Source organism: Hemitrygon akajei, chromosome 8, assembly GCF_048418815.1.
Source record: "Hemitrygon akajei chromosome 8, sHemAka1.3, whole genome shotgun sequence".
In the NCBI taxonomy this organism is placed as follows: Eukaryota; Metazoa; Chordata; class Chondrichthyes; order Myliobatiformes; family Dasyatidae; genus Hemitrygon; species Hemitrygon akajei.
In genome coordinates, this window is record NC_133131.1 from 120,371,758 (window position 1) to 120,396,995 (window position 25,238).

A 25,238-nucleotide genomic window follows, 5' to 3' on the forward strand; every position below is an offset into this window, starting at 1 on the left:
ACTCAAGGAGCTTGGTGGCCTATTCCAGTTTTCTTGAGCACATAGATCCAGGCTTATTCCCAGCAGAGCAATATTATTGATGCCCTTATTGTTCTGTACCCTGCAAATTCATCTCTCTCTCCCCCCCCACCCCCACACCACACACACCATCAATTTCCCAGGTTCTAACCTGTGTCTGTACTGCTGTATAGCAGCAGCAGAACTAACTGCTGCTCACCATACCACCAAAGCAGCAAAAGTTAAAGAAAAAAATTAACATTTCTCAACAAGACTTTTGTGAACAGCCTCAAAATACACATTGAGTCAAGACATTATTTTTATGTATGGAATATACCATATTAAGGATGAACATCAAAACATTTTAAATGAAACAAACAACATAATGTCCATCAATAATACAAAGATGTTTGATCAAGATTAATTACCCAAAATGTAATGAGCAATGTGCAATTAGGACAATCAAAGTTTAGTAAAAGTGAAAACTTCAATTCAGTCCACAGTACAAACTGGAAACATTTATCAAGTTTGCACATCTGTGAAAAGTGACTTTGATCAAGCATTTAGTCAATCACAATATCATCCAGTGGTCTGGCACAAAGTTTTGTTTGTTACAACCCCTAAGGATATTTATTACATTCAATGTAGAAAACTGCAACCATACTGTACATATGAGAAGGTTAATCATACAATAATTATTGTCAACAGAGTAAATGCTATTTACCCTGGTTCTCTGACTCCGACTTGTAATGATCATTTGGAACTTTTGTCATTTTCCGGGAATTGACCCAAGCCTGCCTCAGAAATTCCTTCAATGATCACAGGTAGTTCCTAATGATCTACAGGCTGCAATCCACAACTTGCATTGATACTCTTTCAATTATCTTTTCCAGTGATTTTGCCTGCAAAGTTATTTGCCATTGCCTGTGGTTTACAAATATTCCCAGAGCTTTGAGAACTCAATTCATTAATTCTATAAATATCATTTGTTAACACTTGGTACCAAGTAGCATCATGACAAAAATATTTCTTTACAACACACACAAAATGCTGGTGGAACACAGCAGGCCAGGCAACATCTATAAGGAGAAGCACTGTCGACGTTTCGGGCCAAGACCCTTCGTCAGGACTACGAAGGTCTCGGCCCGAAACGTCAACAGTGCTTCTCCTTATAGATGCTGCCTGGCCTGCTGTGTTCCACCAGCATTTTGTGTGTGTTGTTTGAATTTCCAGCATCTGCAGATTCCCTCGTGTTTGCTCTTTAAAAATATTTCTTTAATATTGATGCACCATCAATAACTCTCGGAGACGTGAGTCGAGATAGGCATTTATTAGCTGGAAGAAAGCAGCAAGAGCCCACCACACAACATCCTGGAGACTGAGGGAGGAGCAGTGCCTCCAATCGCCTTTATACCGGGGTCTGTGGGAGGAGCCACAGGAGCAGTCAGCAGGGGGCGTGTGTCCAGACAGGTATATGTAGTTCACCACAAATATATTTGGTAGAATTGATGCAGATATTTTCAACTCCAAAGTATATTTAATGTAGTAAATAGGGTTTAAAGGAGAGGGGATGAAGAAGCTTTTAACTGCTACTTCTCCAAACTGAAATCATTTAAAGAATTATACTGACTCACCCTTCCCAGCATCCTCTGCAGAACTCATGATCACAAGGGACATCCACTGGGTCTTCAAATACAGAAATGCTGCACATGCATATCCCACACTGGAAAATGAGTTATTAAAAGCAATTGTTTAAAAACAACATTCAGAAGACAGAAACAAGATAAATTTATTACTCTTCAGGTGTTAACCTTAATCCAATTTCTTTATAGAACATAGAAATTTACAGCACATTACAGGCCCTTCAGCCCACAATGTTGTGCCGACCATGTAACCTACTCTAAAGACTGCCTAGAGATTCCCTGGCACATAGCCCACTATTTTTTTTAGCTCCATGTACCTACCTAAGAGGTTCTTAAAAATCCTTATTGTATCCGCTTCCACCACTGTTGCTGGCAGTGCATTCCATTTTCACTCTGAGAAAAACTTACTCCGACATCCCCTCGGTACCTATTTCCAAGCACCTTAAAACTATGCCCCCTCGTGTTAGCCATTTGAGCCCTGGAAAAAAGCCTCTAGCTATCCACACAATCAATGCCCCTGATCCCCTTATACACCTCTATCAAGTCACCTCTCATCCTCCATCACTTCAAGGAGAAAAGGCCAAATATACTCAACCTTTTCTCATAAGGTACGCCCTCCAATCCAGGCAACATCCTTGTAAACCTCCTTTGCGCTCTCTCTGTAGTATCCACATCCTTCCTGTAGTGAGGTGACCATGACAGCTTGATTGTTCTAACTGCTTGACTATCATAAATCCGAATTTTGAAATACTAATGTTAGAATTAAAAACCAAAATTCCAAAACTGTTTGTGTTTTTAATTATGCAAACATGGAAAGCTAGGTTATGCATTTTACACTTATTTATATATACATGAAGAATGACCCAAACATATTTTGTGCTATTAACTGATGCATTTAATAGACATTTTCCAAATTCCAAACTCTGTTCTCATCTACATTTAATCGATATTAAGTGTTCTCTGTTCTCGTCTACACTCCTGCTATTCTCTGTGCCACTATAAGACAAGTGCACTACATGGTATAAGATCTGACATTACAAACAGACCGTCCCATGTCTTACCACTTCTCATTCAGGACATCAGTATTCCTTCAATTCTAGACTGCTCATCAATCCCAATTTTGTCTGCACTATTATGCACTAGAGAGGGAAGCTGCATAGAAAATGGGCCATACTGCAATAGTCCATACCACGTCTGTGTATGTAACAAGAAGTCAGTTAAAATATTTTTTGCGCACAAGTTCCATGAGAGCCAATTTTATTCCATATCTTAAATTTATGGCTAGTAATTTACAAATTCTATAACGGCAAATTTCTGTTATCCCCATGGCCATAATACAATGTTCAACTCTAATGGTGGCCAGGTTTTCAGTCATTGTGACCATCAACACTGGGATTCCTTCTATAAACATCCTCCTCTCTTTCACGGAATCGCTCTTTTCTCCATTAAGCTACTTTTTAAAAAGTATTCTTTGATATATCTTTAGTTCATTGCGTTCCAGCAAGCCAGCGATAACTTGTTTGATATCGATCTCAACAAGCACCTTAGGACATTTTTCTACATTAAGCATGCTGCATAAATGCAAGCACTATTCTTTCAAGCAATGCCACATCCAATTATATTTGGGCATTGTCATGTGGATCACATAATTTTCCTGTTATCTTTTACTGAATGCAGTGTTACGAATGAGGAGCAACTCTGATGGGCAGAAGGGTGCAAAGTCGCCCCCCCCCCCTTTTGAGAATCGCAAAATCGCTATTATTTCGGGTCTGATACCAAGGAAATGAGAGAGATAACACCAAAGGCAGTTGTTATTGATCACAGCTCATGTAAATTAATGAGAGAGAGGCCCACAGGTTGGAATGTCTCCTATTGACAAAAGAGAGATTACTGCTATTGTCTCGTGGAGAAGGATTGTTTATTGAGTACTGTTCTATTCATTGAAACCCCTCAGGGGGCAACCAGAGGGGGCAGGTTTGATGGGTTGCATCATCCCAACCTGATTGACACCTGAGACCCCGTGAGTGGGGATAAAAGTAAGGTCTGGGGAACACCCCCCAGACGCACCAGGAGAGACGCTACGAGACTGGTGGGGGTTTGTGTGTGTGTCCACCCTTGCCTGGGTGATGAGTCCGCCACAGAAGAACGGTTTAGCTAAAGGACGGAGGGGTCATACATGAATGGCCACAACAACAACGCATCGACGGATCAAGATCGTAAAGGAAAGTTGGCAAGTCAATAGCTGTTACTCTCCCTCTCTCTCCAACAATTGCAACACAGTGACCAACAACTACCGCAGCCTGCATGAACGGAACTGAACTTTATATTTCCATCGGACAATTCATTATCCCCTAGACAACGATAGAGCTTATTTCTTACTGATTATTATTATAGCCACACTTTTAGGTTTAGTATTGATGACGTATATTATCTGTATATTTGCATTGATATTATTTTTTGTGTATTTTTACTAATAAATACTGTTAAAAATAGTATCACCAGACTCCAACGGATACTCCTATCTTTGCTGGTAAGATACCCAGTTATGGGGTTCGTAACAGCAGTTCATCCCTATCCAGAAACCTTCAACTCAAAGTGCTTTGGAACTTTAGACATTAAGTTCTAAATGCTAATGCTTGTGTAATTAGTAAAGGTTAGCAGGATAATTTGAGATTTTTAGATAGAAAATAGGCTTGATTTAAATTAAAGGCAATAGTGTTCATTCAAGATGAAAATAAATTATACATAAACTGCTGATATTGCAAATAATGTGACGATATGGCAGTCTTGCATGCCATATAATATTCTGACTAATTGCAGAGCTAATGAAATAATTAGCATATTTTTAAACATACCACAGGGGCATCTTCATCAGTTGGAGATAAGCTCAGGTCATCGGGAGAGGTGACAGATGAACGGGTGGTGCGAGGTGTTCGAGGTGAGGGGAGAGTGTCCCACGCATTATAACCACTTGGAGGTGGAATTGGCATCTGAATACCAGACCGTTGGCAACAGTCTTCAGGGTTTAACATCCAAGCTTCAAGTAATTTTTCCCGATCCCAGTCTAGGAAAACAGATTAAATAAATTACATTATTGCACTGAAATTCATGGTGCTATTCTGGTATTAAAATGAAATTGAAAAGGAAAAAAACAACTGTAGTGGAAATATGAAATAAAAACAGAAGGTGCGAAATACTTAGCTAACTAGGTAATATCCGTAGAGAGAGAAGAACAGTCTCCCTTTGTCTGTATTGTTTCAGACATTCTTTTGAGGTCTGCCAACTTTTCTCCTTTTCTACAACTTAAAATTTTATTTCTAATATCTTATTATTATTATTATTATTATTAAAGATATTAACTGAATTGTTAATTCTCACCACAGATGCTGTTGTGACTACATTGCCCTTTGCTGAGATCCAGTACTTTCCTTGATAGACAGTTATAAAAGACTTATTTACTTCCTTAGCCATGCACTCTTGCCTTCACAAGTAGATTTCCTTTTTAGTTTCTGATTGCCACCTCAACTCTTACAATTATCTCTTCACATGCCTATAGAATACTTCGAAATTTCTTTTTCCTTGCTGCCAATACTTCCCCCTTGATCTCCCTATTTTTATTAACTTCCTCTTGTTGTGGTGTGCTACACGCAGCGCTAAAATAACGACACGGAGTCGGTAAACTGCAATTAAAGATGATTTTATTCGAACTTCACAGCCTTGCTTTAAAGCCTCCCTCATCCCGCCCTCCCCGGGCGCGGATGCTGTAAGGGACACGTACTCACAAACCCCCGCAGGCTTTTTCCCTTTGTTGCGGACCTGGCCTTTGTGCCTACGCGCTGGCTATTTGTGAGCCGGTTCAAGTGCGCTAGGAAGTGGGTCGCCACATAACCCCCCCCCCCCCCCACAGAACCGGCGATACACCCCCCAATGTCCACAGTCTGGGCCGGACCCTGTTTGGGAGGTCGGCCTCTGCGCCGCGGTGCCGGAAACTCGACCGGTTGCGCCAGGTCCACGTGGGCCGGTTTGAGTCGGTCCACCGTGAAAACCTCCTCTCTCCCCCCAACGTCCAGCACGAACGTGGACTCGTTGTTCCTGAGCACCGTGAACGGCCCCTCGTAGGGCCGTTGCAGCGGTGGCCAATGCCCGCCCCGTCGTACAAACACAAACTTACAGTTCTGCAGGTCTTTGGGTACGCAGGTCGGGTTCTGCCCATGCTGCGAAGTGGGTATGGGGGCCAGGTCACCGAGCCTCTCGCGTAGTCTGCCCAGGACTGCTGCGGGTTCTTCCTCTTGCCCCCTTGGGGCTGGAATGAACTCCCCGGGGACGACCAGGGGTGCGCCGTATACCAACTCGGCCGATGAGGCGTGCAGATCGTCTTTGGGCGCCGTGCGGATGCCGAGTAGGACCCAGGGAAGCTCGTCCGCCCAGTTAGCTCCTCGCAGGCGGGCCATGAGAGCCGACTTTAGGTGACGGTGGAAACGCTCCACTAGTCCGTTCGACTGTGGGTGGTAGGCAGTGGTGTGGTGCAGCTGTGTCCCCAAAAGGCTGGCCATAGCTGACCACAGGCTGGAGGTGAACTGGGCGCCTCTGTCGGAGGTAATGTGGGCCGGTAGACCAAAGCGGGACACCCAGGTGGTGATCAGTGCCCGGGCGCAAGATTCGGAGGTGGTGTCTGTGAGCAGGATCGCCTCTGGCCATCTTGTGAACCGGTCCACGATAGTCAGGAGGTGCCGCACTCCTCGCGACACTAGCAGGGGGCCCACGATATCCACATGAATGTGGTCGAAACGCCGGTGGGTGGGGTGGAACTGCTGCGGCAGAGCTTTGGTGTGCCGCTGCACCTTGGCCGTCTGGCAGTGCATGCACATTCTGGCCCATTCACTGACCTGCTTGCGGAGTCCGTGCCAAACAAACCGGTTGGCTATCATCTGGATAGTTGTCCTGATGGATGGGTGCACTAAGTTATGAATGGAGTCGAAAACACGCCGCCGCCAGTTTGCCGGGACGTGGCTGGCCGGTGGCGACGTCACAGAGTAGGGTCCTCTCACCTGGGCCTACAGGGAGGTCCTGGAGCTGCAAGCCGGAGACTGAGGTTCTGTAACTCTGGATCTCCTCGTCTGCCTGCTGCGCCTCTGCCAGCGCCTCAAAGTCTACCCCTTGGGAAAGGGCATGAATGTTAGGGCGAGAGAGTGCGTCCGCCACGACATTGTCCTTACCCGAGACGTGCTGGACATTCGTCGTGTATTCAGAGATGTAGGACAGATGGCGCTGCTGGCGGGACGACCAGGGATCGGACACATTCGTGAACGTAAAGGTAAGCGGCTGGCGGTCCGTGAACGCGGTGAAGGGCCTACCTTCTAAGAAGTACCTGAAATGCCAGATTGCCAGGTATAGCGCCAACAGTTGCCGGTCGAAAGCACTGTATTTGAGCTCGGGTGGCCGCAGGTGTTTGCTGAAAAACGCCAGGGGTTGCCAGCGCCCCTCAATGAGTTTTTCCAGCACCCCACCGACTGCCGTGTTGGATGCGCCCACTGTGAGGGCGGTAGGGACGTCCATTCTGGGGTGCACTAGCATCACGGCGTTCGCCAAGGCTTCCTTCGTTTGAATGAAAGCGGCGGCGGACTCCTCGTCCCAGGTAATGTCCTTGCCCGGACCCGACAGCAGGGCGAACGGGGGGCGCATGATTCGGGCAGCTGAAGGGAGGAAGCGGTGGTAGAAATTCACCATTCCTACGAACTCCTGAAGGCCTTTGATCGTGGTGGGTCGGGGGAAATGGCGGACCACATCTACCTTAGCGGGCAGAGGGGTTGCCCCGTCGTTAGTAATCTTGTGGCCCAGGAAGTCAATGGTGTCGAGCCCGAACTGGCATTTGGCCGGGTTGATTGTTAGACCGTATTCACTCAGTCGGGCGTAGAGTTGACGGAGGTGGGACAGATGCTCCTGACGACTGCTGCTGGCTATGAGGATGTCGTCCAAATAGATGAATGCAAAGTCCAGGTCGCGTCCCACCGCGTCCATTAACTGCTGGAACGTCTGTGCGGCATTCTTCAGGCCGAACGGCATGCGGAGGAACTCGAAAAGGCCGAACGGGGTGATGAGAGCCGTTTTGGGGACGTCGTCCGGATGCATCGGGATTTGATGGTATCCTCGGACGAGGTCTATCTTGGAGAAGATCCGTGCGCCGTGCAGGTTTGCTGCAAAGTCCTGAATGTGCGGCACAGGGTAGCGGTCCGGTGTGGTAGCCTTGTTCAGCCTGCGGTAGTCGCCGTGCGGTCTCCAGCCCCCTGTCGCTTTGGGCACCATGTGCAGGGGGGAGGCCCATGGGCTGTCGGACCGCCATATGATCCCCAGTTCCTCCATCCTCTTGAATTCCTCCTTCTCCAGTCGGAGCTTGTCTGGGGGAAGCTGCCGAGCACGGGCGTGGAGAGGTGGTCCCTGGGCAGGGATGTGGTGCTGTACACCGTGTCGGGGCATGGCTGCCGTGAACTGCGGTGCCAGAACCGATGGGAAATCCGCCAGGACTCTGGTGAAGTCGTTGTCGGACAGCGTGATGGAGACGAGGTGTGGGGCTAGCAACTGGGCTTCTCCCAGGGAGAACGTCTGAAAGGTCTCGGCGTGGACCTGCCTCTGCCTCGGCAGGTCGACCAACAGGCTGTGAGCCCGGAAAAAATCCGCGCCCAGAAGCGGTTGGGCTACGGCGGCCAGTGTGAAGTCCCACGTGAACCGGCTGGAGCCGAACTGCAGCTGCACCGCACGGGTGCCGTAGGTCCTTACCGTGCTGCTGTTCACGGCCCTCGGGGGGGGGGGACCCGGTGCCCTGTTGTGGGTGTCGTAACTCGTCGGAGGTAAGATGCTGATCTCGGCACCAGTGTCGACTAAAAAACGGCGTCCCGACCTCTTGTCCCACACATACAGGAGGCTATCCCGAGGCCAGCCGCCGTAGCCATCAGCGGTGGCTGGCCCTGGCGTTTCCCGGGAACTGGCAGGGCGGACTTCTGCGCCCCACTGCTGGTGGTAGAAACACCAGTGTTCGTTGGGCTCCCCACCCCTGCCTCTGGGGCTAGCGGGCTCTGCGGCCGGACTGGACTGGTTTGTGTGATGGACGCCCCACTCACCTTCTTGGCGTTCCACAGCAAGTCCGCCCGGGTTGCCACCTTCCGGGGGTCGCTGAAATCCGCGTCGGACAGCAGCAGGCGTATGTCCTCGGGCAGCTGCTCCAGGAATGCCTGCTCAAACATGAGACAGGGTGTGTGTCTGCCGGCCAAAGACAACATCTCATTCATTAAAGCCGATGGAGGTCTGTCTCCCAAGCCATCCAGGTGCAGTAAGCGGGCAGATCGCTCGCGCCGTGAGAGTCCGAAAGTCCTTAGTAGCAGGGCTTTGAATTCCACGTACTTGCCGTCCGCCGGGGGAGACTGTACGAACTCCGCAACCTGGGCCGCTGTGTCCTGGTCGAGGGAGCTCACCACGTAGTAGTAACGTGTGTCCTCTGAGGTTATCTGCCTCAGGTTATCTGTGGAATTGGGCTTCTGCTTGCTGGAACCAGAGGTGAGGTCGCAGCGTCCAGAAGCTAGGCAGTTTCAACGAAACCGCATGAACAGATGCGGCGTCGGTCATCTCCGGTCCAAAAATCGTTTGGACCGCCGGGGTCACCAATTGTAGCGGTGTGCTACACGCAGCGCTAAAATAACGACATGGAGTCGGTAAACTGCAATTAAAGATGATTTTATTCGAACTTCACAGCCTTGCTTTAAAGCCTCCCTCATCCCGCCCTCCCTGGGCGCGGATGCTGTAAGGGACACGTACTCACAAACCCCCGCAGGCTTCTTGCCTTTGTTGCGGACCTGGCCTTTGTGCCTGCGCGCTGGCTATTTGTGAGCCGGTTCGAGTGCGCTAGGAAGTGGGTCGCCACACTCTCTAAATTTTAATGTCCTCTCTATGAAAGGTAGAATGTACACCCTACTGAAGCTATTCAGGTCATTTAAATCTCCCTTATTTTTATATGCCCTAGCTTAAGCAACCTCTCCTCATAGTTTGAATTCTCAGCTTTATTGAAATCATGGACAATCTTACATGCTATCACATATCCTATCATATCCTTTCTATAAAATGACAACCTAAAATCTTTACAAAATACTTAAGCAGTGACCAAACTTGCTTTTTATACATTTTCAGCATAAGCAACTTCTCCCATTGGCATACTAAATTATAATTACAAGAGGCGTAGTCAGGTTTTTTTCTCCCCATGGTAGTTATCAAATACATGAGGGTATAGGTTGAAGAACATTTAGACAGGCACCTCAAAATTCAAGGTCACAGTAAATTTATTATCAAAGTACATATATACAACCCTGAGATTTGTTTTCTTGTGGGCATACACAGTAAATTCAAGAAACACAATAGAATCAATGAAAGACCACACCCAACAGAACAGACAAACAACCAATGTGCAAAGGACAACAAAATGACCAAATACAAAAGTGAAAATTATAAATTAATAAGCAATAGATATGGAGAACATAAAATAAAGAGTACTTTAAGTCCATAGGTTGTGAGAACATTTCAGTGATGGAGCAAGTGAAGTTATCCCTGCTGGTTCAAGACCCTAATGGTTGAGAGGTAATAACTGTTCCTGAACCTGGTGTGTGGGCTCTGTAGTTCCTGTAATTTCTTCCTGATGGCAGCAGTGAAAAGAGAGCATAGCCTGAATGGTGGGGGTCCTAGATGATGGATGCTGTTTTCCTGCGACAGTGCTCCATGTAAATGTGTTCAACAGTGGGGAGAGCATTACCCATGATGGACTGGGCTGTATCCACTACTTTTTGTGGAATTTTCTGTTCAAGCACACTGGTGTTTCCATATCAAGCTGTGATGCAGCCAGTCAATATACAATCCACCACATAACTATAGAAGCTTGTCAACGTCTTAGATACAATACCGAATTTTTGCAGGAAGTAGAGTCGCTGCCATGCTTTCGTCTAAATTACACTTATGTGCTGGACCTAGGGCAGATCCTCTGAAATGATAACACTGAGGAATTTAAAATTGCTGATCTTCTCCACATTTAATCCCCCCATGAGGACTGGCTCATGGATCTCTAGTTTTCTCTTCCTGAAAAGTCAATAATCAGCTCCTTGGACTTGCTGGCATTAAGTGAGAGGTTGTTGTTGCAATACCACTCAGTCAGATTTTCAGTCTTCTTCCTTTATGCTGATCCATCACCACCTTTGATTCGGCCAATGATAGTAGTATCATCAGCAAATTAAATATGGTATTGGACACTATGCTTAGCCTCACAGTCATAAGTATAAAGCGAATAGAGCAGGGTGCCAAGAACACAGTCTTGTGGTGCACTTGTGCTGATAGGGATTGCGGAAGAGATGTTGTTGCCAATCTGAACTGACAGGGGCCTGCAAGTGAGAAAATTGAGGATCCAATTGCACAAGAATGCATTGAGGCCAAGGTCTTCAGGTTGGTGACTCCTTTGGAATTAACTGGTTTTTTGCATTAATTACTCATAAAATGTGGTTTGATCTTCATCTAAGTCACAAAAATAGACAAATAACATAAGTGGGTGACAAGACACAGAAGTGGGGGGAGGGAAGGATACATGTATATATAGTATGGGAGAATTTGCATGATTGGAGTTCCCCAAGTCAGGGCACCTTTACCTTGGGGAGCTCCTGCATTAAAAATTAACTTTATATTACTTAAAATTAAAATTACAGTTTGAACGTTTTCTACGTTTTATCCTCTTAATTAGCAATCTAAATTACTTGCGTGCTTCTTTACATGCTGTTATACGCTTGGATTCCAACACTCACTGCTGTACAAGTTCTTTTCACTTTCCTCTTATTATCCCTATTATTACCTTTAAATAAACTTGTATATCTTAACACTCTGGCAGATCAAGCATCAGATAAACAATTATTCACAAATATGAGAATTTTAACAAATGAAAATGTTAGATCGGTATTACAACTAATATTCTTAATTGCTAGTTGATTACCATGAGCTCGGAGCAGGGCCTCTGCAGTAAAAAGTGGAGCTTGAAGCATGTCTGCAGTTTCGACTATCAGCATATCCTTTAACTTCCTCAGATCCTGTGGTCTTAATCCCTCATATACCTTCATATTGGGAGGAAATAATTCAAATTTTTAAAAAAACTGTAGAGGCAATGTAGGTACAATGTGATTCCCAACATTTATTTAAATGAATACATAATTCACTAACAGTATAAATAAACAAAAGTAAACCCTGGTTAAAGATTCATTTCCTCCTCTTAGCACAACAAATGAAAAATTATGACTCCAAATCCCAGCAACATATAATGTTCTTTGACAAGGAAAACACCCCAACCCTCCCCTCTCCTCTGACACTACCAACCACCTTCACCCTTCTGATTCTAGCTCTCATCCATGCTGGGTCTTCATCATCCCCTCTCTGCAGCAGAACATTCTGTCCTTAGTAAGTGCCCTACCTTTGTAGCCCTGTACCCACATCTCAGCGAGTTCCATGACACTGAGCTGCTCTTCCACTGCTTCCACCTCCAAGCCTACTTCTTTGACAAGGACTCTCCACTCCACACTGATGACCCTGTCTCCCACCATTAACCCTCCTCCTCTTCCCGGACAGCCCACTCTGGTCTTCCACCTGTTCTGGATCTTTTCATTGCCAACTGCTGATGGGAGATCCATTGTCTCGACTTTACCACTCTTCTCTCCAATTCAAACCTCACTCCTTCCCAACACTCTGCTCTCCACTCTCTCTGCACTAACCCTAACCTCACCACCTGTAGACAAGTGGGGCACTGTAGTAGTCTGGCAGACTGACCTCTACCTTGCTGAGGCCCAGCGATGACTGTCAGACACCTCCTCTTACTTACCAGTCAAACAGGACCCCACTAAGGAGCAGCAGGCCATTGTCTCCCACACCATCATTGATCTTGTTAACTCTGGGGATCTCCCATCCACTGCCACCAACCTCATAATTCCCTCACCCTGCACCTCCTGTTTCTACCTCCTACCACAAACCTGCCAATCCAGTTTGACCCATTGTTTCTGCTTGTCCTGCCCCACCAAACTCATATCTGCATACATCGACTCAATTTTATTCTCCTGGTTCAATCCCTCCCTACCTACATTTGTGACGTCTCACACATCCTTGATCTTTTCAATTATTTCAAGTTTCCGAACATCTTATTTTCACCATAGATGTCCAGTCCCTATGCTCCTCCATCCCCCACCAGGAAGTCCTCAAAGCTCTCCACTTCATTCTGAACAATAAACCCAACCAGTTCCGCTCCACCACCTCTGCCTGCTGAACATCCTTGCTCTCAATGATGTCTCCTTTAGTTCCTCCCATTTCCTTCAAACAAAAGGTGTAGCCATGGACACTCACATGGGTCCCTGCTATGCCTGCCTTTTTGCTGGCTATGTGGAACAGTATGTTCCAAGCCTACATCGACGATTGCATTGGTGCAGCTTTCTACACCCATGTGGAGCTCGTGGACTTCATCAATTTCGCCTCCAACTTCCACTCTGTCCTCAAATTTACCTAGTCCATTTCCGATACATCCCTGCCCTTGATCTCTCTATTTCTGGAGACAGCTTATCTACTGATGTCCATTATAAACCCACTGACTCTCACAGATGCCTGGACTATACCTTTTCCCAACCTTTTACTTATAAAACTTCCATCCACTTCTCTCAATTCCTCCATCTCTGCTGCATCCGCTCATAGGATGATGCTTTTCATTCTATAATGAATGAGATGCCCTCCTTCTTCAAAGAAAGAGGCTTCCCTTCCTCCACTATCAACGCTGCCTTCAACTGCATCTCTTCCATTTCACGCACATTCTCCAGTTACCCGACCAAGGATAGGATTTCTTTCGTCCTCGCCTACCAGCCGACCAGCCTCCGCATACAGCATATAATTCTCTGTAACTTCTTCCATCTCCAATGGGATCCCAACACCAAGCTCATCTTTCCCTTCCCCTCACTTTCTGCTTTCCCTTGTCCATTCATTCCATCCTACTGATCTCCCCCCTGCTCCTGGCAGTTATCTTTGCAAGCGGAACCTGTCCCAAACAAGAGAAAATCTGCAGATGCTGGAAATCCAAGCAACACATACAAAATGCTGGAGGAAGTCAGCAAGCCAGGCTGCTGGGTCCTGCTGAAGGGTTTTGGCCAATAAGGTCGACTGTACTCTTTTCCATAGATGTTGCCTGGCCTGGAGAGTTCCTCCAGTATTTTATCTGTGTTGCTATACCTGCCGCTGCTGTACTTCCTCCTTCACTACCATTCAGAACCCCAAACAGTCATTCCAGGTGTGGCGACACTTCATCTGTGAGTCTGTTGGGGTCATCTACTGTATCAAGTGCTCCCAGTGTGGCCTCCTGTATATTGGTGAGACCCAATGTAGATTGGGAGACCGCTTCGCCAAGCACCTATGTTCCATCCACCAGAAAAAGCAGGGTCTCCCAGTGGCCACCCATTTTAAATCCACATCCCATTCTGACATGTCAGTCCTTGGCCTCCTCTTTGGTCGCAATGAGGCCACACTCAGGTTGGAGAAGCAATACATTATATTCTGTCTGGGTAGCCTCCAACCTGATGGCGTGAACATCGATTTCTCAATCTTCCGGTAATGCCCCTTCACCATTCCAATTTCCCTCTCTCACCAAATCGCCTTACCTGCCCATCACCTCCCTCTGGCACTCCTCCCCCTTTTCTCTCTTCCATGGTGTTCTCGTCTCTTCTCCAGCCCTGTATCCCTCACCAATCAACTTCCCAGCACTTTACTTCACCCCTCCTCTCTCCCTGGTTTCACCTATTATCTTGTGTTTCTTCCTCCTCGTCCCACCCCCCCCCCCACCTTCTAACTCTGAGTCATCATCTTTTTTCCCTCCAGTGCTGATGAAGGGTCTCAGCACGATACGTCGACTATACTCTTTTTTCATAGATGCTGCTTGGCCTGCTGAGTTCCACCAGCATTTTGTGTGTGTTAAGTGATTACCTTGCCTGGATTAAACGCAGTTAAATTGAACTTCGTCACTATGTCAATAGTAACACAAATAGCTTTAATTAAGCCGTCACAAATACAAACTTTCAGTAAAAGAAACCTTGGCTGTATGACTGCCAAAGAACAGCATTAAAGTACCAGAAGCATCATCTATGACAAACAAGAGATTCAGATGGAATGGTGATGTCAACTGAGAGATAGTAATGAAGACTTAATAACTGCAGACATGTCAGGAGAAATGTAAATCAAAAGAGGTGAATTAAGAAGAAAGGTGAAATTGAGCAACAAAACATAACAGCTTCTAGAAAAATATTTAGCTAGTGAGGCAGCATTTGTGAAAAGGGAAAATGATTAGATTATAGATTAGATGATTTTTAAAAATTAGACCTGACCAGTGCTAATACAAACAGATAAGGCTGGTTATCTGAAATTTCAATTCACTAGTCAGAAGATGATTTGGTACTGCATGGGCTTTAGTTCGGCTTTGTTGGTACAAGAATCTTAAGGTATGTCAGACTGGGATGGAGAACTGAAATGACAGGCAACTGGAAACACAAATTCACCTTTGCAGACTGAACGCTATAAACCAGGCACTCCAAGCTGCATTTAGTTTCCCTAACATAGAGAACATATTGGGGGTAGAAAGTAGTGCTGGAGCCCTTGGATGCTGGGACCAAAAATGGAAAGAAGTCAACATTAAATTCAACCTTTTCCATCAGTATCAGAGTAGCTAGACATTTCAAACATTCTCCCTTATGTAATCTTTTCTAGATAGAACAGCTATTATTAACAAATCTTTAGCACATTTGCAGTCAACACTACCAGTTTTCTTGGCTTTCACTGATGAATAAAATACCCCTTATTTTCTTCACCCCTCATCTACTCCCAGATTCTCTTGTACACCAGCATATCCTATTTTTGGTTTTGGATTTATGGCATTTATAGTTGAACTATACAATTAATGGCTAAGCAAGCTATTTGTTATAGTTAAAATATCAGTGTTAGGGTGCTGAAAATTAAACAATCTTTTATTTGGTTTCTGAATAATTAAAACAAATTTGAATAGATGTTTAAGGTTACCTGTGACAAAACTACAAAGTTCATTTGTTCCATGCTGAAAATTACAAAAAGTATACCTCTCTTCTGTCCAAAGCTGCATACTCTGCTTCCACTTCTTCAGCTTCCGGGTCTCGCGAAAACACCATCCGTGACTCAAGATTAAGAGCTAGATCCTTATGATGCTGTTTCTCAGCACAGTCACAGGGCGTATCTCGGTTTTCATTTTCTGCAAAGAGGTCTGCATCGTACCTTACTAAAAGCTGCAATTAATGAAAAATAAAAAGCTAAGTTTTCCTGCCCATGCAAGTCCATGGCAGATACGTTTAGCAAATATTTCCCCAATGAACACATTTCCTTTGATACTCCATTTGCAGTTGCTAAATAATTAACAAGATAGTAACTTTTAATTAAGCAATTAATCAAGTAATTTATAGTTGTGAAAAATTACTAAAACAATTCATCTAATGGACAATTACACTATCTGCTGGGTTTAGATTTTACAGATAATGTTTAAAAAGGAAGAGGAGCCTGGAAAGATGGTGCCAGCAGTTTTTGCAGACCTAGGTGACTTCTTCCAGTTTGTCCGTGAAACAGCTTATTCTTCTCTTATGGTCTTCCTTTCTTTTCAAGGTGGATGGGGCTCTGTCAGAGTCCGTGATCTACAGTTCCAGCTACTGTACTTCGCAAGCAGTGCTTATTCAGACTGGCTGTGTATCCTAGTGCTTCGCTATCTCCATTAATGGCCTGGAATACATGCACGCTTGGGGAATGACCCCATGGATGACCCGGTTCTTCGTTGATTTTGCTGCCTGAAGTGTTGTGGGAGACTGAAACATCGAGACAACAAGTGGTGTGCTTGCTAACCACTGGTACCTATACTCATGCGATCCCTCCCTCTCCTTTCTTTTGAGGGAGAGTGAGAGCCTGTCGGCCCTAGAGACAGGGAACTTGGAGAAGCAATACGGAAGACTGTAACATTGGAACAGAGAGCTGCTCACCACCGCTCTCATTGTTGCAGCAGCTCTCTTCCTTACTGGAGAGAGAGAGCCTGTCTGAGATACTGAAGTGACTGTAGTTTTGATGGACTCTGGATCAAGGTCTTTTTGGGGCTTTTGCTTTTTCCTGTTTCTTGCATCGTGGGGTGGTCAGTGCTTTTGTTGGCATGGGTTGGCAGAGGGTGAGTTTGATGCTTTTGCTGCTGGCTCTGTGAAGGGCAGGTGGGGATGGGGTTTCTGGGTCTCAATGTCCTATCATTCATTCTACAGAGTCTTTTGTTTCAGAAATGTCTATGAAGAGTATGAATTTCAGGTTGTACTATATACATTCTCTGATATTAAAGGAACCTAAATCTAAAATCAATACGCACAGTCAGTTGGTCTATACCCTGATTATTTTTGGTTCTGTTGGCCAGCAGTTGAAGTTCAGTTCCACCAACTGTGCAATGAAAGTGTAAAACAGGAAAGAAATAAAGAAAACACCATCATAGAAACAATACAGAGACTTTAAAATGGGGAGGGATATGTCTAGGAAAGGAGAGAAATAGATGAACAAGTATCGAGAAACTAAGAAAACAAAGTGTATATCATTGGCGTTTATAAAAATATGAAATGTGAAGCAAAATTTATTTTAAATTGCTAACTACACTCAGCGGTCACTTTATTACGTACACGCCTGCTCATTAATGCAAATATCTAATTAGCAGATCATGTGGCAACAACTCAATGCATGGAAGTATGCAGACATTGTCAGGAGGTTCATTTGCTGTTCAGACCAAACATCAGAATAGGGAAGAAATGTGACTGAAGTGACTTTGACGGTAGTATGATTGTTGGTGCCAGATAGGGTGGCTTGAGTATCTCAGGAACCGATCTCATGGGATTTTCATGCACAACAGTCTCCAGAGTTTACATAGGATGGTATGAAAACCAACAAAAAAAAATGGAGTGATGACGGTTGTAGGTGAAAACACCTTCTTCATGAAAGAGGCCAGAGAAAATGGCCAGACTGGTTGAAGGTGATAGGAAAACGTAACTGAAATAACCAGATGCTACAACAGTGGTGTGCAGAAGACCATCTCTGATGTACTTGAACCTTGAAGTAGATGGGCTACAACAGCAGTGGATCACGAACATACATTCAGAGGGACATAAGGTACCTAATAACGTGGCCACTGAGTGTAAAGTGATAATTGTTTAAAGTTATTTAAATATGTTTGCCACTAGTGGACATGCTTATATCAGAGTATGGTTATTAAAAAAGACAGTAAGGTTACAGTACATAGAAACAGTTTCCAGTGATTAGAGTCAAGATAGATTTCAGCTAATGTAGGGAGAACTTTTAGATAGCGTTTAGCATTAAAGCATACAATGGCCAAGCTACACAAGATATTAATTCTAAAAAAATCTTCAGGTGTCATAAGGCACCTTATGTGGAGAATTGTCTAGAAATTTGACATTGGAAAATGATCAAAATCTTCAGACAGCTCAGAAATAAGCTGGGGGGGGGGAATGGAATTTGGGCTATGTGAAAGAGATATAAATAAGACCACACCCTAACCAATGAATTCCTACATAATAAAAAAATATAAAATTGTCAGCACTAAATATACACTATACATAAATCTAATAACAACCTCTGTTATGCTCAAAGGTGCTGTCAACAATAAAACACAGAAACATAACTGCATGAGGTGCATGCATTAAAACCTTTGTATTATTTATACAAATCAAACTGATGAGTAACAACATGGAAACTATTCTTATCAAAAATACTAAAAATGCTATACTTGTACAATTCTCAAGTAATTTTAAAAATGGTTTACTAAGTCAGATACAACTTAAATTCTCTGCCCTGAAAGAACAGACCAGAGCTTAATTTCATTAAATATCTTTAAACAGTAATTTTTAAAATTAGAAAATAAAAAGTGTTTTAGCTATTACCATAATCTCCATGTCTCAATGCCAAATGTTGCAAACTCTATTTCAAACCTGTATTGTTTTTACTTCCTAGTTAGCTGCATTTGCACATGCATAAAGACTTCAATGAGATGCTAAATAACATTTGATTTATTCAGCTCCAGTGATCTCTTTAAATGAATGTTAGAAGTCCACTCTGTCAAGGTCACTGGCTAGATACCTGCTTTGCAATTGACTGTAGAATCAGGTTAACCCACTGAAGCTTAAAATGTAACATATTTGGGTTCCCAAAATATCCTGAGCTTTATCGATAAATTATCTTTAAATTAAAAAAATCAGGATCACATGCTCTTTGAGCCACGTAAAAATATGTAACATCTTAAGCTTTGGAGAGACTAAAAAAAATGTAAATGCTTCTTATCGTTAGCTTTCCAGTAGTTCATCACGTTAAGCTCAAAAGGGGAATAAAGTCATCGCAATTCTCTAATGTCAGTATGTTTTTATAAATATACTGAATTTGAAAACAAATATTTGATTAACATTCCCTCAAAATTGATTCTGCCTTATCACAAAATGGAAAATTAGTATATATATTTCTTGATTGGCTACTTTATCTCTTTGCCTTCAGTTTGACATAGTATTACTGAAATCTGTATTAAACATATTTAAACCACACAGCAGCCTAGGAATAATTACCTCCACACACGCTTTCATCCCTGAGGCAGCTGCATAGTGCAAAGGTGTGCTCTTTTTGTTATCAACAGCATTGTTCTCAGCCTTTTCAAACTCGCCTTTGTCAAGTTTGGCACCCTTCCACTTAAGAATCATCTGCAAACATTCAGCTCTCTTATCATCATCTTCATTGGGTCGTGCAAGACGAGGCTGCAGGGCTGCTTCAGGGAGCATGATATGCGGCCCCATACACAACAAGTGCAAAGCAGTCTCATTATGTATATTCCGCTTGTTTGGATTTCCATCTTTGTTGAAAAGGAAGATTCTGTTTGGCACAAGAGAAAAATTTTCAAAACTGAACTTGATCACAATCAGATATATGTGTTAATAAATTCAGTAAGCTGTTTGTTGCAAAAGCATGAGGGTTTAACAATTGCAATACAAAGCACAGTGCTGGAACATAAAAAGAGTTACATGGTAATTAGCCTGGAAGAAAGCACTTTTAAACCTCACTAAAGCTTCAGTTAGTTCCAAATCTTCGGCCTTTTGCAGTTTATGCAGTTGACCTTTGGTAAAGAGCTGAAACAGCGATGGCAATATAAAAGACAGGCATTCTTTTGGACAGCCCGAGTTGGATAACATGTGCCTTAAGCTTAAATTTTATTTTGGGATATATTTAGCTACATTTTGTGGGTGAATCTAGCAATCAGGATTACAATTTAAATAAAGTTATCTATTTAACATGGATGAGGCATATTTTTTCTCTCAGTCGTGAGTATTTAGAAATCTCTTCCACAAAAAGCCATGAAAACAAACTTCAAATATTTTTAAAGCATAGATACTAAGCAGATAGTAAGCAGATACTAAGCAGATAGTAAGTAAGGAGGTGAAATGTTATTAAAAACAGATAGGAATAGAAAACTAGGTGACAATTAGGTCAGCCATGAGCAGGCATCTGGACAGAATGGCATTCACCTGCTCCCAAATATGTATTTTCACAATTTGATGAAAACTTGTTCGTTGGGTCAACACCAGATCTCATTATTTTTAAAAAGTTACAAGCAAGTGTAAATAATTATATTGTAGCCATGTGCTAAACACAGCGCTGAAATAACGACACGCATAATGTAAGTCATTTGGAGACTAGTTTATTCGAACTGCGTGGCGCTGGCATTTAATCCCTAGCGCCCGCCCTCTCCGGGCGGAACTGATGTCAGAGGTGCATTACCAAAGTCTCCCCCCGCGCGCTGGCTATTTGTGAGCTGGATCGCCTGCGCAGAAAGTGGGTCGCCACATAAACCTCCCCCCCCCCAGAACCGGCAATACACCCCCCAACGTCCACAGTCTGGATCAGCCTGTTTGGAGGTCTGCCTCTGCGCAGCGGTGCCTGAACCTCGACCGGCTGCGCCGTCCACATGGGCTGGTTTGAGTCGGTCCACCGTGAAAAACTCCTCTCTCCCCCCAATGTCCAGAACGTACGTGGACTGTTGTTGTTGATCACCTTGAATGGCCCCTCGAACGGCCGATGTAGCGGTGCCCGGTGTCCGCCCCTTCGTACAAACACAAACTTACAGTTCTGCAGGTCTTTGGGTACTTGGGTCGGGGTCCGTCCGTGCTGTGAAGTCGGTACGGGGGCCAGGTTGCCGAGCCTTTCGCATAGTCTGTCCAGGACTGCTGCAGGTTCTTCCTCTTGCCCCCTTGGGGCTGGTATGAACTCTCCTGGGACGGCCAGGGGTGCGCTGTACACCAACTTGGCCGACGAGGCGTGCAGATCCTCTTTGGGCGCCGTACGAATTCCAAGCAGGACCCAGGGAAGTTCGTCCACCCAGTTAGGTCCTCTCAGGTGGGCCATGAGAGCCGACTTCAAGTGACAGTGGAAGCGTTCCATCAGTCCGTTCAACTGTGGGTGGTAGGCAGTTGTGTGGTGTAGCTGCGTTCCCAACAGGCTGGCCACAGCCGACCACAGGCTGGAGGTGAACTGGGTGCCTCTGTCGGAGGTAATGTGGGCCGATACCCTGAAGCGTGCTACCCAGGTTGCAATCAATGCTCGGGCGCAGGAATCGGCAGATGTGTCGGTGAGCGGAACCGCCTCTGGCCACCTCGTGAACCGGTCTACCATAGTTAGGAGGTACTGCGCTTCTCAGGACACTGGTAGGGGGCCCACGATATCCACATGAATGTGGTCGAACCTCCGGTGGGTGGGTTTGAACTGCTGCGGCGGGGCTTTAGTGTGCCACTGCACCTTGGCTGTTTGGCACTGCGCGCATGTTCTGCCCCATTCACTGACCTACTTGCGAAGTCCATGCCACTCGAACTTGCTGGAGACCAGCCGGACGGTTGTCCTGATAGATGGGTGCGCCAAACCGTGTATGGAGTCAAAAGCTCGCCGCCTCCAGGCTGCCGGGACGATGGGACGAGGTTGGCCGGTAGCCACATCGCACAGGAGGGTCCTCTCACCTGGGCCTACAAGAAAGTCTTGCAGCTGCAAACCCGAGACTGTGGTCCTGTAGCTGGGCATCTCGTTGTCTGCCTGCTGCGCCTCCGCCAGTGCTGCATAATCCACCCCCAGGGACAGGGCCTGGACAGCTGGTCTGGAGAGTGCGTCCGCCACAATGTTGTCCTTTCCCGAGACATGCTGGATGTCCGTCGTGTACTCGGAGATGCAGGACAGATGTCGCTGCTGCTGAGCCGACCAGGGATCGGACACCTTCGTGAACGCGAATTTCAACGGTTTGTGGTCCGTGAATGCAGTGAACGGCCTGCCTTCTAAGAAGTACCTGAAATGCCAGATTGCCAGATACAGTGCCAACAGCTCCAGGTCGAAAGCACTGTACTTGAGTTCGGGTGGTCGTAGGTGCTTGATGAAGAATGCCAGGGGTTGCCAGCGACCCTTGATGAGCTGCTCCAGCACCCCACCGACTGCTGTGTCGGATGCGTCCACCGTGAGGGCAGTCGGAACGTCCGTTCTGGGGTGCACCAGTATCGCGGCATCTGCCAAGGCTTCCTTAGCTTTAACGAAAGCGGCCGCAGCCTCCTCGTCCGAAGTAATGTCCTTGCCTTTACCCGACATCAGGGTGTACAAAGGGCGCATGATACGGAAGCTGAGGGGAGGAAACGGTGGCAGAAGTTTACCATACCAACGAACTCCTGCAGGCCTTTGACCGTGTTGGGCTAGGCAAAGTGGCAGATCACGTCTATCTTGGCGGGCAGAGGTGTTGCCCCGTCTTTGGTAATCCTGTGACCCAGGAAGTTGATGGTATCGAGACCGAACTGGCATTTGGCCGGGTTGATCGTGAGGCCGAAACACTCAGGCGGGAATAGAGCTGGTGGAGGTGGGACAGATGCTCCTGACGACAACTGCTAGCCATAAGGATGTCATCCAAATAGATGAACGCAAAGTCCAGGTCGCGTCCCACCGCATCCATTAGTTGCTGGAACGTCTGTGTGGCATTCTTCAGGCTGAACGGCATTCAGAGGAACTCGAACAGGCAGAATGGGGTGATGAGTGCTGTTTTGGGGATGTCTTCAGGGTGCACCGGGATTCGATGGTATCCCCGGACGAGGTCTACTTTGGAAAAGATTCTTGCTCCGTGCAGGTTTGCTGCAAAGTCCTGTATGTGCGGCACAGGGTAGCGGTCTGGAGTGGTAGCCTCGTTCAGTCTGCGGTAGTCGCCTCATGGTCTCCAACCCCCAGCTGCTTTGGGCACCATGTGCAGGGGGGAGGCCCATGGGCTGTTGGACCTCCGTACGATCCCCAATTCCTCCATCCTCTTAAACTCCTCCTTCGCCAGGCGGAGCTTTTCCGGGGGGAGCCTTCGTGCGCAGGCGTGGAGAGGTGGTCCCTGGGTTGGAATGTGGTGCTGTACCCCATGTCTGGGCATGGCTGGCATGAACTGCGGTGCCAGAATCGATGGAAAGTCCACCAGGATTCTGGTGAATACGTTGTCCGACAGCATGATGGAGTCCAGGTGTGGGGCCGGCAACTTGGCTTCACCAGGGAGAACGTTTGGAAAGTCTCGGCATGTACCAGTCTTTTCCCTTGCAAGTCGACCAGCAGGCTGTGAGCTCACAAGAAGTCTGCCTCCAGGAGTGGTTGGGCCACCGCGGCCAGTGTGAAGTCCCACGTGAACTGGCTGGTGCCGAACTGCAGCTGCACTGTGCGGGTGCCATAAGTCCATATCGAGCTGCTGTTTGCAGCCCTCAGGATGGATCCTGGCTTCCTGTTGCGGGTGTCGTACCCCGTCGGGGGCAAGACGCTGATCTCCACTCCAGTGTCGACCAAGAAGCGGCGTCCCGACTGTTTGTCCCAGACGTACAAGAGGCTGTCCTGGTGGCCAGCCGCCATAGTCATTAGCAGTGGCTGGCCCTGGCCCTTGCAGGGCGGGAGACAACGGCGGGCTTTTGTGCCCCACCGCTGGTGGTAGAAACACCACTGCTCACTGGCCTCCTCACTCCTGCCTCTGTGTTGTGTGCACCCCCCTGCCGGGCCTGGTCTGGTCTGCTGTTGGGCGCGTGGCCTGGTAATCTGACCGACGGACGCCACGCTCTCCCTCTTGGCTTTCCACAGCACGTCTGCCCGGGCCGCCACCTTCCGGAAGGTCACTGAAATCTGCGTCGGCCAGCAGCAGATGTATGTCCTCGGGCAGTCGCCCTAGGAACGCTTGCTCGAACATGAGGCAGGGCTTGTGTCCGTCAGCCAGGGACACCATCTTGTTCATCAATGCTGATGGCAGTCTGTCTTCCAAACCGTCCAGGTGAAGCAGGCGGGCACCTCGCTCACGCCGTGAGAGGCCAAAAGGTCCCAATGAGCAGCGCTTTGAATGCTTCATATTTGCCTTCTTCCGGGGGCGACTGTATGAAATCCGCAACCTGGGAGGCCGTCTCCAGGTTAAGGGCGCTCACCACGTGGTAGTAACACGTGGAATCAGAGGATATCTGCCGAATCTGGAACTGGGCTTCTGCTTGGCTAAACCACACACATGGTCGCAGTGTCCAGAAAGTCGGCAGTTTTAGCGAAACTGCGTGAACAGTTGAAGAGTCGGTCATCTTCGGTCCAAATCCCGTTTGGACCGTCGGGGTCACCAACATAGCGATGTGCTACACACAGCGCTAAATAACGACACGCGGTCGGTAAGTCGTTTGGAGACTAGTTTATTCAAACTTCGCGGCGCTCGCATTTAATCCCCAGCGCCCGCCCTCTCCGGGTGGAAATGACATCAAAGGTGCATTACCAAAGTCTCCCCCAGCGCGCTGGCTATTTGTGTGCCGGTTCGCCTGCGCAGAAAGTGGGTTGCCACAATATTTTATATTAAATAGGTGGTAAATTGCAAAATAGCAAATTTATCAAAGAGTTTCTGTCAAGTCATTTTTCAAGTACATAGTTTGTCATTTGAAAATGTTCTGACAAAACAAAATGTATGAAGTGTTCCTTAATTTCATGTGTGAAGACATGGCTATGACTTTTACATGTATAGTAGATGATAATTATTGGGTTCACATTATTCCATCATTTAAATATGTGACTTTAAGATATAATCAATGTTTCTAAATATAAAAAGTGCTGCACATTAGCAAATTTGAGAACTTACAAGCCAGTTTAAATCCTTCATCACTTGTACAATGGCAAAAAGGAACCAGAAATGATCATGAAAACATGTCACTGCTACATGCAGGTTTCCTCAACCTCCTTAAACAGCTCTTCTTCACATAACCATGTAACACTGCTTTTATCCTTTCATCCTATACATCAACTCTCCTTTAAGCAAACTTCTCACTTATTTTTCATCCTCAAATATGAGAAATTTTAGACAATCTCTCAAAAGAGAATTTTCATGTGGCATTGTCCTTTGTAAACTATTAGCTGATTTAGAGCAAGGGTTTCGAATCTGGGGTCCAAGGACCCCTTGCTTAATGGTATTGGTCAATGGCA

The 25,238-nt window shown here is 46.1% G+C and overlaps 1 protein-coding gene across 4 annotated transcripts in view; it reads right to left on the reverse strand.

The window, feature by feature from the left end:
- ankib1a (ankyrin repeat and IBR domain containing 1a) overlaps positions 1–25,238 on the reverse strand; it is a 92,331-nt gene that overhangs the window by 44,306 nt on the left and 22,787 nt on the right. For all 4 annotated transcript variants that reach the window (XM_073054478.1, XM_073054479.1, XM_073054476.1 and 1 more), the window contains 5 exons: positions 19,334–19,634; positions 15,800–15,982; positions 11,650–11,767; positions 4,496–4,704; positions 1,632–1,720 (listed from right to left, as the gene is read on the reverse strand). In XM_073054478.1, the coding sequence (XP_072910579.1) occupies positions 1,632–1,720; positions 4,496–4,704; positions 11,650–11,767; positions 15,800–15,982; positions 19,334–19,634 (900 nt within the window). The remainder of the gene's footprint in view (positions 1–1,631; positions 1,721–4,495; positions 4,705–11,649; positions 11,768–15,799; positions 15,983–19,333; positions 19,635–25,238) is intronic.